The 15,556-nt window shown below is 37.7% G+C and overlaps 1 protein-coding gene across 9 annotated transcripts in view; it reads right to left on the bottom strand.

Annotated features, from left to right (window-relative positions):
* The window catches only part of SNX13 (sorting nexin 13), a 147,775-nt gene that overhangs the window by 118,489 nt on the left and 13,730 nt on the right, over nucleotides 1-15,556 (bottom strand). For 2 of the 9 annotated variants that reach the window (XM_086397492.1, XM_086397494.1), the window contains exon 2: nucleotides 7,670-7,799. The exons of the other annotated variants lie outside the window; for them this stretch is intronic. In XM_086397492.1, the coding sequence (XP_086253618.1) occupies nucleotides 7,670-7,693 (24 nt within the window). In that variant the 5' untranslated portion in view covers nucleotides 7,694-7,799. The remainder of the gene's footprint in view (nucleotides 1-7,669; nucleotides 7,800-15,556) is intronic. 9 annotated transcript variants of the gene reach the window in all.

The following is a 15,556-nucleotide window of genomic DNA, read 5'->3' as shown; positions in this document are numbered from 1 at the left end:
ACTGACTGTGCTAAAGTCTTTGACTGTATGAATTACAACAAACTGGAAAATTCTTCAAGAGATGGGAATATCAGACCACCTTACCTGAGAAACCTGTATGCAGGTCAAGAAGCAACGGTTAGAACCGGACATGGAAAAACAGACTGGTTCCAAATTGGGAAAGTACATCAAGGCTGTATATTGTCACCCTGCTTATTTAACTTATATGTAGAGTACATCATGTGAAATACCGGGCTGGATAAAGCACAAGCTGGAATCAAGACTGCCAGAGAAATATCAATAACCTCAGATATGCAGATGACACCACCCTTAATGGCAGAAAGGGAAGAGAAACTAAAGAGCCTCTTGATGACGGTGAAAGAGGAGAGTGAGAAAGGTAGCTTAAAACTCAACATTCAAAAAAATGAGTTCATGGGATCCAGTCCATTACTCCATGGCAAATAGATGGGGAAACAATGAAAACAATGACAGACTTTATTTTCTTGGGCTCCAAAATCGCTGCAGACTGACTGCAGCCATAAAATTAAAAGACGCTTGCTCCTTGGAAGAAAAGCAATGACAAACCTAGACATCGGAGTAAAAAGCAGAGACATCACTCTGCCAATAAAGGTCTGTGTAGTCAAAGTTATGGCTTTTCCAGCAGCCATGTAGTCCAGCAGTCTTTTCTAGCAGGATGTGAGAGTTTAACAATAAAAAAGGCTGAGCGTCAACAAACTGATGCCTTAGAACTGTGATGTTGGAGAAGACTCTTGAGGGTCCCTTGGGCAGCAAGGAGATCAAACCAATCAATCCTAAAGGAAATCAACCCTGAATATTCATTGGAAGGACTGATGTTGAACCTCTAATACTTTGGCCACCTGATGCAAAGAACTGACTCATTGGAGAAGACCCTGATGCTGGGAAAGATTGAAGGCAAGAGGAGACCAGGGTGAGAGAGGACAAGATGGTTGGATGGCCTCACCGACTCAAAGGATGTGCATTTGAGCAAAGCCTGGGAGACGGTGAAGGACAGGGAAGCCTTGTGTGCTGCAGTCCATGGGGTCACAAAGAGTTGGAAATGACTGAACAACTGAACAACAACAAAGAATGAAAGGAACAAACGGGCTGCAAAGAGGAAGTTTCTGAAATCTGATAAAGTTGGAAAGAATAAAGGGATATTGATACTCCTTTCCAAGTATTTCAGATTATCTTTAAGCAGAAGAACACCGGCAAGTCCCAGGATTCTGTTTTCACTCTCCTATAGTCGTGCTATATGTGCAATCCTTAAGTAATCTTGTTTACTTTTAACTACCTCATATGTACCATGACTTCCAAAGCTGTGTCTCCAATCCAGATACACCTCCTGAGTTTCTAACACTTATATTCAACAGTATGCTGAACGTTTTTGCCTGAATTTCTCATGGGTACTTCTAATTCATCATGTCTAAAATTAAATTTATACCATACCCCAAATTTCCTATATTCCCTTATTTAAATTAAAAGGAGATACCAGTACCTAATCAATCACTGAAAAAAGAAATCTTAAGAGTTATCCTGAACTGCCCTCTTAGAACTCTCACACTCAACTAATTAGTTATATTTTACAGCTTAAGCATCTCTCGTAGCCCTCCCTCTCCTCACCACCAAAGCCTGAGGTAAGACCTCTGCTCAGGCCTGCAAGAATACAATAGCCGCTTCTCCTCTATTCCATCTTCCATCCTGCCTCTCCTCTATTCTATCCTCCTTTTTTTTCAAAGGCCAAATGACCTGTGAATTAGAAACACCTGGCTTTTTCATGAGTAGGACCTGTTCTCTTGCTTTTTTTCTATGGGATGGATTCTCTCTCTCTAGCAAAACCTCTATCAAGTTCCCTTCAAGAACCAGCTCAAACTTCTATCTTCTACAAAGCAAGTCTTCCGTTACAAGCACCTCTCCCTGCCCAGCTAGAAGGTTCAGTCCTTGCATTCCGTCTCCACTGCACTATTTAAAGTTCTATAGCAATTATTTATGTATATCTACCTTTTCTAGACCAGAAACGTCTTTCACTCATTGATCAAACATTTATTAAAGTCCAGCATGTGCTCCCTATAGGCAGGTTCTGCAAGTAAAGGATTGTTCTGGGTCTCAAAAAGCTCACAATCTTGTGGAGGAGGAGAATTACATATGAAATAATACAGTAAGAAAATGACAAACATGCATCAGCTATTGCAGGGCGCTGGTAAGAAGGAGCAGGTACTCCAACCCAGCCTAAAAAGGAGGAGGGGTGAACAAATCAGAGGACACATCCTGACAAAGGTGATATGTAAGATTAATCTCAGAGGCTAACGGACACAGCCAAGTGAAGAAGAGGGCAACTGATAATGAGAAGACAAGAGGAGCAGGCACTGAAGCAAAGAAGAGTATCCCACAGGGAAGCCACTGGAAGTTGTTTTTAAAGGATAGATTGTCAGAGGCATATGTACTGTTCAAGTTTAAACCATTCTATCAATTATGTGCAAGATATGAAATAGGCAGGAAAATCTATAAAGAGCAATTATAGTCATATTACCTAAAAGCCAGAAATAGAGCAGAAGCAGGTGTGATGAACAGAAATCTGCATTCTGGAGAAATATCTAGAAGATCTGGTCAACAAATCAGTAGACTGCATGGAGCGTGAAAAAGAGCCGTCATCACAGTGTCTTAAGCTGGCTGAACAACTAGTCACTCTAAACAAGATACAAGAAAGAGGGCTGGGGGATGGAATGTTTGCTGTTTTGTTTTGTGGATGAAGAAGTGAAGTTCAGTATGGGACATATTCAGAGTAAAGATATATGCAGAGCTCAAGTGAAGACAGCCAGCAAGCAAATGGATATAGTACTGCAAGTTATTTTCAAGGGAATATTCAGGACTGATAGAATCAGAACTGATCACCACACAGTCATCTAAAAAAAAATTACAATGAAGCATATTATGAAGAGAGCAGAAAGTCAAGGACGAAATAGTTGTAAAATCAACATTTTAAGAAGCAGAAAAGGAAAAATGAAGCTCACGAAGATGACTTGAGAAGGTAAGCTCAGAAAGGTATAAGAAGAACCAGTAATGGATGGAGCCCTACAATCTTAGAAAGCATGATCAACAGGTCTAAAGGAGAAGAGCTCAGTAGGTAAAGGCCAGTCAATGTCCAGAGGATTTGACAACTACAAGGTAACTGAGAGTGACATCTAAAGAGTAGTAAACACAAAAATAGACTGCAGTAGTTCAGAGGTGCGTGGGAACAGATTTGTACATATATCAGGTTTTAGGATGGGAAGAAATGGCAACCCACTCCAGTATTCTTGGATAGTAAATTCCATGGACAGAGGAGCCGGGCAGGTACAGTCTGTGGGGTCACAAAAGAATTGGACACGACTGAGCACACACACGCAAACAGGCTCTAGGGAAGGATCCAGAAAAAAGTAGAAGTGAGATAAGGTATGACGCACAGAGAAGTAGGTGAAGGAATCAAAGGTACAAAGAGAGTCTTTCATTAGAGACAGTTCAGCTTCCAAAGCACAGAATTCTTTAAGAGCAGAGAAAATACAATATTCAATTTAATGTACCCATAGCTAGCAAAATTCCTGGAACACAACACAAAGATTCTATGACACGTATGAATGCATGCATGAATTCAGGAGGAATCTCTCTTTCTATTAGACTAAACACTCATTCACAAAAAAAATGGACCATAAAATATTAAAAACAAGCATTAAAATAAATAATCTGACCAAAGGGGGGAATCCTTAAAAGAAACATTCCCTAGAAGCATGTATCTCCACCCTTGAGAGCTACTACTTTTGAGATTTATTTACATTTAATAAACTTAAAAATACCAGAAATGTATGGGATCTAGAGATATCCCATGATAAAGTCTATTCAGTCTTTGCCATTCAAAATAAGATCTCTTTAGTAGTTTACTAAACAAACAAAAACTACAATCAGTAATTCTTATATATGTAAAAGGCATGTGCCGATCCCACCTTCTCACCCACAGCCCTGAGACTCACGGTATCCTACCCACCTTCTCTGCCTCATCTCCAACCTTGACTGTACCAGGAATGTACCCCTGATGCAAAGACCGCTGAGGAGCAGCATGGCTGTGTACCAAGGCAGACAGTGTATATACTTGGTGAGACCGCGCTCCATCAGCGAACTGAGCTAGACTCTTTCTCGGTAATCTGAAAAGCTAAAAACTGCTGCCTGTCGATGATGGGCACTGAACCTGAAAAAGGGTATGTATATTCTGGAACTGGAGTAGCCATTTTAAGGTGACATACAGGCCACTCAGTAAGCAAGGAACCCAACTGAGAAAAACAGAAATGAGGCAGATAACACTCTAAAAAGACAAGACAAGAGACTCTGTGATTCCCTGAAAGAGAGAGAAGTAAGATTTTAGGTCAGCATTTTAGTTCCCACAGGACCAGCTGCATTCCACTGCACTACCCTGGATTCTCCATTTTATGTGACATAACTAGGGTGTATGTCTACTCCTTACAAGGACAATCAAGTCATAACTGGAAAAATCCCTACCCAAGATTAGGTAAGTGCCAACAATATGGAAGTCATTTTTGTTTCAAGTCTAAATAGATACCACACACTGTAATACACAAGTAGCTCTGCTTTCTAATCTGAGCTCTGCTCACAGATCATGTGACCCCGGGCAATCAAAATGTCTGTCAACGTTTGTTTACTCACATCTAAAAGGAACTGAATTACATACTTCTTATACTTAAATGGCTTAAAAATTAACTTGAGATGATAGTGAGGGGTGTGTGTAAGTGTATACGTAACAAATTCACAGATATGCTCAAGGCAACTCCTTGGAAGTCTCTTGTGAATTACTATAAATGCAAGGAGAAGGTAAACTTAGGAGAATAAAAAGGTTCTATTCTAAAACCCTTAACTGGGTTATACATAATAAATTATTTTCCTATTGAGATCATCATTAAGACTACCAGAAATCCAAAAAGCAGTACCTGAAGCAAATATAGTTTCTATGTGAAAAAAATGAAACTGCTGCTGAGGACAAAGCACTCATCTGATACACTGCCTCCCTTCTTGGGCTTCTTAAAAATGCCTACCGACTACGGTTTAAGCCATCTTCCGAGGGATTCCTGAAGTATAGATCACCATGCTCTGAATTATAAGAATGACCCCCATCACACTGGGCCATAGTTACAACGGTAGATTTCTATAGCTGGTTTAATGGTCTATGAGACAGCCAAACAGAATAGCTCTATCAAATAACATAGGTAATCAAGAGTAAGCGGTGACTGTCATCTAGCCAATAAAATCCCTTGCGACTGTCAGCTGAGGGTGATGAGAATAAAAGTAGCAGTGAGAGACAGAGTTAATCATGATGGCACAGCGCCAGCACAGGTGATGATAAAAGCCTAATGCCAGGGAGTGTCACAGGGCAACCATGTAGCTAGATCTGTTTTATATATATATGTGTGCGTGTGTGTGTGTGTATGTGTGTATATGTGTGTGTGTGTGTGTATATATATATGTATATATATGTGTATATATACGTGTATATATATGTGTGTGTATATATATATATATATATAATGTTCTGGTGGTCAGACATATGTGTTTAACTCCAGTCCAGATCTCAATCTATTTGAAATCAGTAAAAGCAACCATTTCTGGTATACTGTGAAGTCTGGCTATCTAATAAGGCTCTTTTTTCACAAATTTCTCCAGTCCCTTACAAAATTCTTATCACTGAAGATAATTCCAGAATCTTTGTGCCTTATATACTTAAAAAAAAAAGTCTAACATGGCTCATACTTTTCATAAAGCTAAACACCTTTTTAGTAGGTCTCTATCTTTAAAAATAAAGACATAAAAACAATGACCTTCAGATTCTTTCCTCAGTACTACAGATTTAAGTTTATATTCTATTAATATATTCTCTATTAACAGAAAAACTCAATTAGATCTTTCCAAGTTGACATTACCATCTTACCTTTTTTTTTTTTTCTGGTAAATATAACTTAGGGTCATTCTATGACAAAAATCAAATTAAAAATGAAATACTGTAAGAAATAGGCAGACTTTAATAATGTCAGAAGGTCATTATTTATTCCAAACTAAATTAAAATCAACCTTAATCAAAAACTTAAGGTATCTAATGACTACCCTATCTTAAACCATTTACTTTGAAATTTCTGTATTACCCATTTATCAAGCATAATACAAAGCATTGTTTTCATAAGTAAGTTATAGTGACAGGATGGATAAAGAGACAAAAAACAACTGCCAAGCTCTTTGCAAAAGCAGAACACAAAGAAATCTGACCCACACTGAAGTCAATTAAAGCCTATAAATAACCCTGAAGGTACCCAAGACTATTTTTGCTATTGTTTTTTCTCTATTTTTACTTTTTCATCCTTTTCATTTTATTTTGTACAGTAAACAGATTTACATTTACTTAGACCTCTAAAAGGCTTCCCAGGTGGTGCCAGTGGTAAAAGAATCCACCTGCCAATGCAGATGTAAGAGACGCGGGTTTCATCCCTGGGTCTGGAAGATCCCCTGGAGAAGGACATGCAACCCACTCCATTAGTCTTGTCTGGAGAATCCCATGGACAGAGGAGCCTGGGGGCCTATAGCCCATGGGGTCACAAGAGTCAGACACAACTTAGCGTGCACGCACAGACCCCTAAAACCATTCTTACGGATTCTAACAACATAAATACAGTGAGAGAAAAGAAAGCAAGGAACACAACTTCACTTCAGTTTGAACGAAAGGAACAAAGCAAGATCATAGTCAATGAACCTCTAGAAAAACCATAGACCTGTTTGAAGAATCTATTTTATAAGATATACCAAATAAAAGTTGACACCTTAAAAAAAAACAAATTGATCTTTGGTTCATTTTCCTTTTCCAGTCACCACAATTTTACAAAGAGAAGTAGAAAGGAAACTGGGGATATGTATAAATAAGTATTAATATGTATGTATTAATAAGTATGTATTAATAAAATCATGTAGCCATTGTATAGAATCGTGTAGCCATTGTACAGTTACTCAAAACTTTAAACATACAACTACCATATGACTGAGAAATTATACTCCTAGGAATATATCTAGGACTGAAAACTCAAATACATATACATACATGCTCACAGCCAAAAGATGGAAATAGCCTAAATGTCCACTAATGAATAAATGCATAAGCAAATTGTGGTCTCTCCTTACAAAAAAGTATTTATTATTCAACCAGAAGAAGGAATGAGGCAGTAGTGATATATGCTACAATGGGGACAGGACATTACGCTAAGTGAAAGAAGCCAGCCTCTAATGGTAGATACTATGTGATTCCATTTATATGAAATACCCAGCCTAGAAAAATCCGTAAGACAGAATGTAGAATGATGGCTGCCAACTGCTGGGAGAAGAAAATGGGAAGCAGCTGTAGTGGATGCAATCTTCCTTTCGGGGTGATGAAAATGTTTTAGAACTAGATAGAGGTGACCGCACATCTCTGTGATTATACTAAATGCCAGTGAATTGTTCACTTTAAAATGGTAACTATCTTATGTCAATTTCACTTCCAGCTCAATTTTTTGAAAACTTTAAAATAAGAAAAAAAAAAAAAAAAACTGGGTCAGCTGTTAGAAGACACAATTTCTAGAACCGGGTTCTAGGCCAGCCACTTATAGCTGACCTCTCTGAGCCTCAATTTCTTCATCTGTAAACAGGTTGGGAACAGATGATATCCAAGCCTCCTCTCATTAACTGTTGCTCTATATCTGCAGCTCTGAGTTTTTAAAGAATTGGATTAAATAGGAATTTATCTGGAAAAAAAAAAAAAAAAAGGCATGAAGTACTGGTTAATGTTCTCAGACAGTTTTACATGAAACTCATTAGAAAGTTTAACAAAACTGACTCTCATAATGGCTTTAAGTTAGGTGGACATAAACATTAAAAGGCAAGTCAATAAAGGCAATTCTGTAGAAGTAAAACTAATGTGTTCTCAGACTGTAATTTTCTAGTAGTCACGCTATATCCAAGGACAGAAGTTAAGAGAATCTAACCACAATTACAAATGAAATTTGCAAATCTAGAAGAAAGACTGGATTACATAACTCTCAGGCATTTTTCCTTAACATCGATTCTTTCAGGCTTTAAGAGGTGCTGAGTGTTATGTAACCTGCAGTCACTGAGTGTTGGTAGTCTGTATTTCAGATTCAGAGTTAATCTATTAATGCGCTGTGCAGTGCTGAGCTTAGTCACTCAGTCATGTCCTACTCTTTGGGACCCCATGGACTGTAGCCCGAGAGGTTCATAGGATTGTTTCTACGAGCAAGAACACTAGAGTGGGTTGCCACGCTAGTTCCTCCTCCAGAGGATCTTCCCAACCCAGGGACCGAATCCGTATCTCCTGCATTGCAAGCAGATTCTTTACCTTCTGGGCCACCAGGGAAGCCCTAATCTATTAATATACACAGCTAAAAATAAGGTAAACCATAAATACTAAAGAGCCTAACAAGTGTTCTCACAACTCTTATAAGTTGGCAGACTAAAGCCACGTAAGCAAGCCAAAATTTTCTTCAGGAAGCAGCTTTGGCTATATTCTAACATAACAAATGCTGACCTAAGTTATCAGAATCTCCCACCATATAGTATAGCAGAAATAATTTTGGTCTAGAAAATTTAAGCCAAATGATGTCAGCTGCCACAGCCAAAGAAATATCTTAATAACACTCCTATGAATTGTCTCAATCTGTATTGGCAAACTAAACTATGAGATGTGCCCACAAATGATTGAGATAACTGACTAGTTGTGCAGCTTTTATTTTTAAATAAATATCAATTGAGCTTTAGAAAAATGGGTACCATTCATACCCACCTAAACATAGGTAAATCAATGAATGCAAACCAAAAAAGAGAAAAGGGAAACAAGCATCATTTACCAATAATTGCTCTTCAGTCATCTTGCTAAGCACATCTGAAGACCACGAACATAAAAGATACATATAAAAAAGATGCAGGTCACAACCGGCTGTTAAAAGCATCCTTTTGATGTACCCTAAACCCCTATGACCCATCATAGGCATTGTATGCTTGGTGTCACAACATCAAAAAGTTAATTTTCCTTTCATAATTCAAACGTGAAATAAGATCACTGAATACAAAATCAATTAATTTTTAAAAGTATAACAGCTTTTAATCATGGACATACGTTCTGCTTGGTAACAGCACATGGGTTTTAATTACTGGCTAATATAATATACTGTAATTATGCAAAAGTATATTTTCCACTTAGCATACAATTTTCTTACTTATATATCCAGCTACCACCAAATCGACGACTATACTACTTACCCTATTGTGACCAAAAATACATTAAAATTTTTGATGCTTTTAAATGTACTCGTCTTTCAAAAGTAATTCCATAGTTCATTTGTATAACTAGGGTAGCTCTTGAAGTCTACTAATATTATACTTTAAAAAGCTTTAATTTAAAAGAAATTTGCTACACTCTGCTGACATCTCTCAAGTTAAACAATGCAAAAAAGTCAAGTTATGTATCAAATTAAACAAATGAAGTGCAGTAAAGTAATTTATTCTGACAAATTTGAATCAATGAAACAATTACAAATTTCTAGTTCCATAAATAGTTTATACTTTAGTTAATCCAGACTGAATGGTTTCTTTATGAAACTCATCTCAATCCTTTATGCATAAAATTCCAATGTATAAATAAAATTTCCCTAGGTAATATACAAGGTCCCTTTTCACTGTTTCTAAGTCTACACCATTTCTTCAACACTGAAAAAAATCTGGAGTTGTGCAATTAAAATTGTTCCTGAAAAGCATCAAGTGTAAAAATAAAGAAAAAGCAAAGGCTTTGCTATTCTTAGGTATAGCAGAGGGTCCAACTCACACAAGTAAGCACACTGGAGTGAGAAGAGCTATGCTGGGCAGAACTAACCAGACCCTGACACTCCAGAGCGGTGTCCTGCTATTGTGCTACTGTGAGACCAGTCCTCTCAACATTCCCCTAGGAGCTTGTGGAACAGCAGTGTGAAATGCTGGACTTCTCCATGGATCTTACACAATCAATCCACGTCCCTTAACAGAGAGAAGAATACAGAGCTAGGACTTCCTATGAAGTTCAGCCCCATCTAGGTCTTAAACTGACTCCTGAGAGCCATTCACCCAATTCCCAACTCTCATCGACCATGGAACCACTAAATATATTTTCCAGACCAATTCTGAACCCATGATGCCCTGTTATTGTTGCCATGTCACTATCAAAAGACAAATGTAGTTATCAGTCCTCTCCTGTACTCTAACCACTGTACTGTTCTTGTTACTTCCTCCTTTATCCAACTTCCTGTTGCTTCCCTTCCTCCCAAAACCTCCCTCTGGGTTTATTCTGCTCTATGACAAAAATAAATGCATCTATATCATCAACAATTTCACTGTTTGCTTTACGTAAAAGCTGCTTCCCCTGCAGCACTCTCAAAGGCTGCTTATTCTTTCATTTATCAAGTACCCCAACTTCACAATGAAGGGTCATAGTCCTAACCATAACTCTCAGCCAGTCTCCTGTAAAAAAGGAAAAAAAAAAAAAAAAAACCCTGTCACTGTGCAGTTGCTGCACATCAGAATTACCTAGGGGCTTTTTAAAGTCCCACTGCCCAGATTACACCCCCATTCAAATTAAATGAGAACAGCTGAGGCTGGGAACTGGCCATTGGATTATCTAACGTGCAGCAAAGCTAGGATAAGTAACACTGGTAGTTTGCAAAGCTCCCCAGGTGATTTTGCAATATGCAGTCACAGGTACAAACCACTGACCTCCAAGGCATTCCTAATCATTCAAAACTCTTGACACATAGCACATGACAAGCTTCTCTATCCTAGGTACTGTATAACCTTGAATTATTTCAACATACATCCATTCAACACTCTGTTTTGCTTTGTTTTTTTGAACACGCTGCACAGCTTGTGGGGTATCAGTTCCCCAACCAGGGATTGAACCCAGGCCACAGCAGTAAGAGTGTTAAATTCTAACCACCAGCCCACCAGGACTCCCAAGTCTACTGTTAACATCCTAAGCATTCCACTTCCACCAACTTTCCCTGCACATCCACGTCTGCCACTGTAAGACCACACATCAAACTTCATCTTTCTGTCTTCTCTGGATGGGAATATGACTATCTTACCCTCTGTTCAATCTTCCAGTTCTACACTATTTAAACCTGTTAGATCTATGTTTCGTTATTACTCAGAATTGCAGGCGCCTGACTCTTCTACTCTCTCCTTACTTAGCCTACTTCTGCATTCACGTCCCTATCCAGATCAGACTCCACGGTTCACCATTCAACCACTCTCTTGCCACTATCTTCATTTGTCATATTAAGTGGGAACTGTCTGCTTGTTTTCCTGTATATACCATATGCTCTAAGTCTCATGAGGACATAAATTGTGTATGTTTTGTTCACTGATGTATTCTTGGTGCCAAGAATAACATCTGGCACATCCAGTATACCCTGAATAAGTATACCCAGAATACACAGACCTTCTCACTAGTCATCTAAATCAGTGTTATAACACATCACTATTTTTTCCCTAGTGATAATCTTCACCAGACTACCTTCCTTTATCATTAACTGGCATCTTAACACTTAGATGTAACTTGCCCTTGGTTTCTGTGTCAAATCAATTCAGTGAGCAACTACTCTCTATAGGGAAAGGGAAGAGAATACGGGAATAAAAAGTGCAACAATAAATAAACTCTACTGGAAAAAGTAGACAAACACTTCAGGCGCTTGTAAAAGCAGGAAAAGATAATTTACACTGCCACCTTTAAGAGTAAATTTTTAATTTAATGAAAATATTCTCTCATGTGTAAGTACCCAGACTGTTTTTAAAACAGAGAAAGCAAACAATACTTTCACTTTTTACTAAACATTCTTCTAAACTGGTTTACTTTTCAAGCTGCATGAACTTTTCTAATATATATATATTTTGCAAATAATACTTTATTATTTTTAAACTACACATATCACTTTTCCTACAAAAGACACATCATATCCTTAACTCATTTTATTTACAGTCAATCAACACTCATTTAAAATATTTAAGTGACAACACTACTATGGGTGTTCATTTCTATCAAGCAATGATCATGATCAAAAAACTTGTATTTCACCACCTGAAAAACATGAAACTAACACCTTGCTTAAGAAAGCAGGGCAAAACAGTCAGTCACACTATGGTAACAATAAGGGAATAGCTCAATACGTAACCTTTAAAATGAATCTGCTACGGGAACAAATCTTAAAAATGGATACTTAATGACCTAGATAACCACAATAGTGTGATCACTCACCTAGAGCCAGACATCCTGGAGTGCTAAGTCAAGTGGAGCTTAGGAAGCATTACTATAAACAAAGATAGTGGAGGTGATGGAATTCCAGCTGAGCTATTTAAAATTCTAAAAGATGGTGTTGTGAAAGTGCTTCCCTCAATATGCCAGCAAATTTGGAAAACTCAGCAGTGGCCACAGGACTGGAAAAGGTCAGTTTTCATTCCAATCCCAAAGAAAGGCAATGCCAAAGAATGTTCCAACTACCGCACAACTGCACTCATCTCCTACACTAGCAAAGTCATGTTCAAAATTCTCCAAGCTAGGCTTCAATAGTATATGAAACAAGAACTTTCAGATATTCAAGATGGATTTAGAAAAGGCAGAAAAACCAGAGATCAAATGGCCAACATCCGCTGGATCATCAAAAAAGCAAGAGAGTTCCAGAAAAACATCTACTTCTGCTTTACTGACTATGCTAAAGCCTTTGACTGTGGGGATCACAACAAGCTATGGAAAATTCTTCAAGAGATGGGAATCGCAGATCACCTAATCTGCCTCCTAAGAAGTCTGGAGCTCCAATACTTTGGCCATCTGATGGGAAGACCCAACTCACTGGAAAAGACCCTGATGTTGGGAAAGATAGAAGGCAGGAGGAGAAAGGGACGACAGAGGATGGGATGGTTGGATGGCATCACTGACTCAATGGACATGAATCTGAGCAAGCTCTGGAAGATACTGAAGGACAGAGAAGGCTGGCAGGCTGTAATCCATGGGGTCGCAGAGTTAGACACGACTGAGTGACTGAACTGAACTAATTTGTATATTGTCAAGGTTTACTTAAGTAGTAAATAAAAATTTTAAAACATTAATAAGTATAAGAGTAACAAGGTGGAGGTGATGAGGGCAGACACACTGCTGCAAGCCACTGTGAAGAGGCAGCTGGACCACAGTCAGAAATGATCCTCAAGACAATCATGACTGAGCTGCGACTCCTGGACATGGAGTGCTGCTCAAAGAATAAGCCAGCCTAGTTAGGGATCTGCACAGTCAAGACCCAGAGACTCAGAACATGCTTGTAGTTGTTTAGTCACTAAGTTGTATTCAGCTGTTTCGCGACCACATGGACTACATGTAGCCCACATGGCTCCTCTGTCCATGGGATTCTCCAGGAAGGATACTTGAGTGGGTTGCCATTTCCTCCTCCAGAGATTTTCCTGATCCAAGGATCAAACCCACGTCTCCTGCTTTGGCAGGTAGATTCTTTACCACTGAGCCACCTGGGAAACTCTACTAGACATTAGGGAAATGCAAATCAAAACCACTACTGAGATACAGATAATAATAAACATTGTTGAGAATGTAAAGGAACAAGAATCTTCCCATATGGCTTGTGGGAAAATAAACTCAATCACACAGCAAATTACCTTAAGCTCCTCTTACAAAAGTAAGTTAGAAAGAATGAATTTAGCTAATACATCAGAAGACTGCCAAACTGTTCTCTACTAAAGTACACAAAACTTTTACCATGGCAGTTAACTAGTACAATATAAGATAAAACAGGCCATATTCATAAATGTCCCTTTGCCTCATTCACATAAGACTTTAACAATACAAAAATAAAAAGTCCCAGTATTGACAACTCAACTTCTGCTTTTCCCCATAATAGATAACAAAAGGGAAAGTCACAGTAGTTAGATGTTCAAAGCACAGCCTAATACTGAACTGTCACCAATCTCCTACTTCTGCTTTTCCTTCTTATGAAAAGAAGCATCCTATTTTAAAGGAGTGCTTAGTATTAACTGCTTAGTGCTTTACTAACCACTTTACATATATTTCTAATGCTCACAACAACTCTATGACACGCTATATTACTAACTCTAATCTATAGATGAAGAACAGCTTAAGACACAGAAGTGGACCATGAACTAAGGCTTGGTTTAAAATTCAAGCATGTCCTGAACCATGATTTCACACTGGCTCTCAAGTAGGTTTGTTTTTATTTTTTTAATCATGTGGAGGTGATGAGCAAAATTCTGCACACGTATCTAAGGAATCAAATAAAAGGGATTTATTAAGATTTAAAAATTCTATTTATCAGAAAAACCCGAAGTGACTAAACTGACATATCTTAAAGTCCTTGGTACTCCTTAAGAATCTCATGTAGATTTTGTAGGTATTACTATTCAGATAACTTTCCAAGGTATATTCTAGAGTTGATACAGGTTCAGAAGAATGTCCTTCATGTTCCTGAAGGCTGTACAGTAACAACTCAACAAAACAATGATCCTGAAAGTACTACAAGATATTTGTGATTCACATAAAAAATAAAGCTTAACATCATTCTTTAACTGTGAGATTCTGAGGCTTTTTAATCAATAAATTCAGACAAGAAGGCATACAACACAAAAGGAAGTTATACTGAGCTGTATTATTTAAAATATATATACAAACTGTGTATACATTTACCTTTTAAATTAGCAATGGAAAATATTTTTAAACCTATTAAGTGGAATATAACTTAAAAAAATAAAAATTAAACTCTTTATTGTGGCCTGTTAAATTTACTTCAGAGGGAGAGAAAAGGGTGACGGTCAAGGGAAAAAACTGAGAAAGGAAGCTGCAGAACTACAGACACAGAAGAGAATACGAGACAGAGATGAGGGGGGAAAGTCAACATATCCACAAAGCAAAAACGACAAGGAGGAAAAAATAACTATAGTAAGGAAAATAGAGACAGACACAGATTCACCCACAGAAGACCTTGATGGCACAATCTTCAGCTAAGCAAACATTATCATCACATGAACACTCCTCTCCTTGAATATAACAATTTATTGTACTATTACAGGAATGCAGATAAGGAGCTGCTGAATAAAGGAATTGCAATTATTTATGTTCTTAATACCCATATTTAGATGTACAGTACAATTAATAATTTACAAATGAAAGTCCTTTTCTTAACCTACTATACATTACTAAAAGCTAACTATGTATTTTCTTTTAGACAAAGGATTTTTAACATTCCTCATCTTTTTCTATTCTCTATAAAGGAATAATTCAAGAGAAAAGCTTATGTAAATTCTGAGTTACTTTACATAAAACTTGATTAAATTGACAAGAACCATAGTATTTCCCATAGCAGAAAACTACACAACACTAACACTTTTTAAAGCATAACATGAGAATACTACAACTTTTTCCTTTCACTTCATCTATAGTAAAAGGTTA

This window comes from Bos grunniens, chromosome 4 (assembly GCF_055505025.1).
Source record: "Bos grunniens cultivar Pamir isolate PY7600 chromosome 4, Bosgru_T2T1.0, whole genome shotgun sequence".
NCBI classification, from domain to species: domain Eukaryota; kingdom Metazoa; phylum Chordata; class Mammalia; order Artiodactyla; family Bovidae; genus Bos; species Bos grunniens.
Note: the sequence above shows the minus strand (reverse complement) of the source record. Positions and strands in the feature narration are given on the sequence as shown.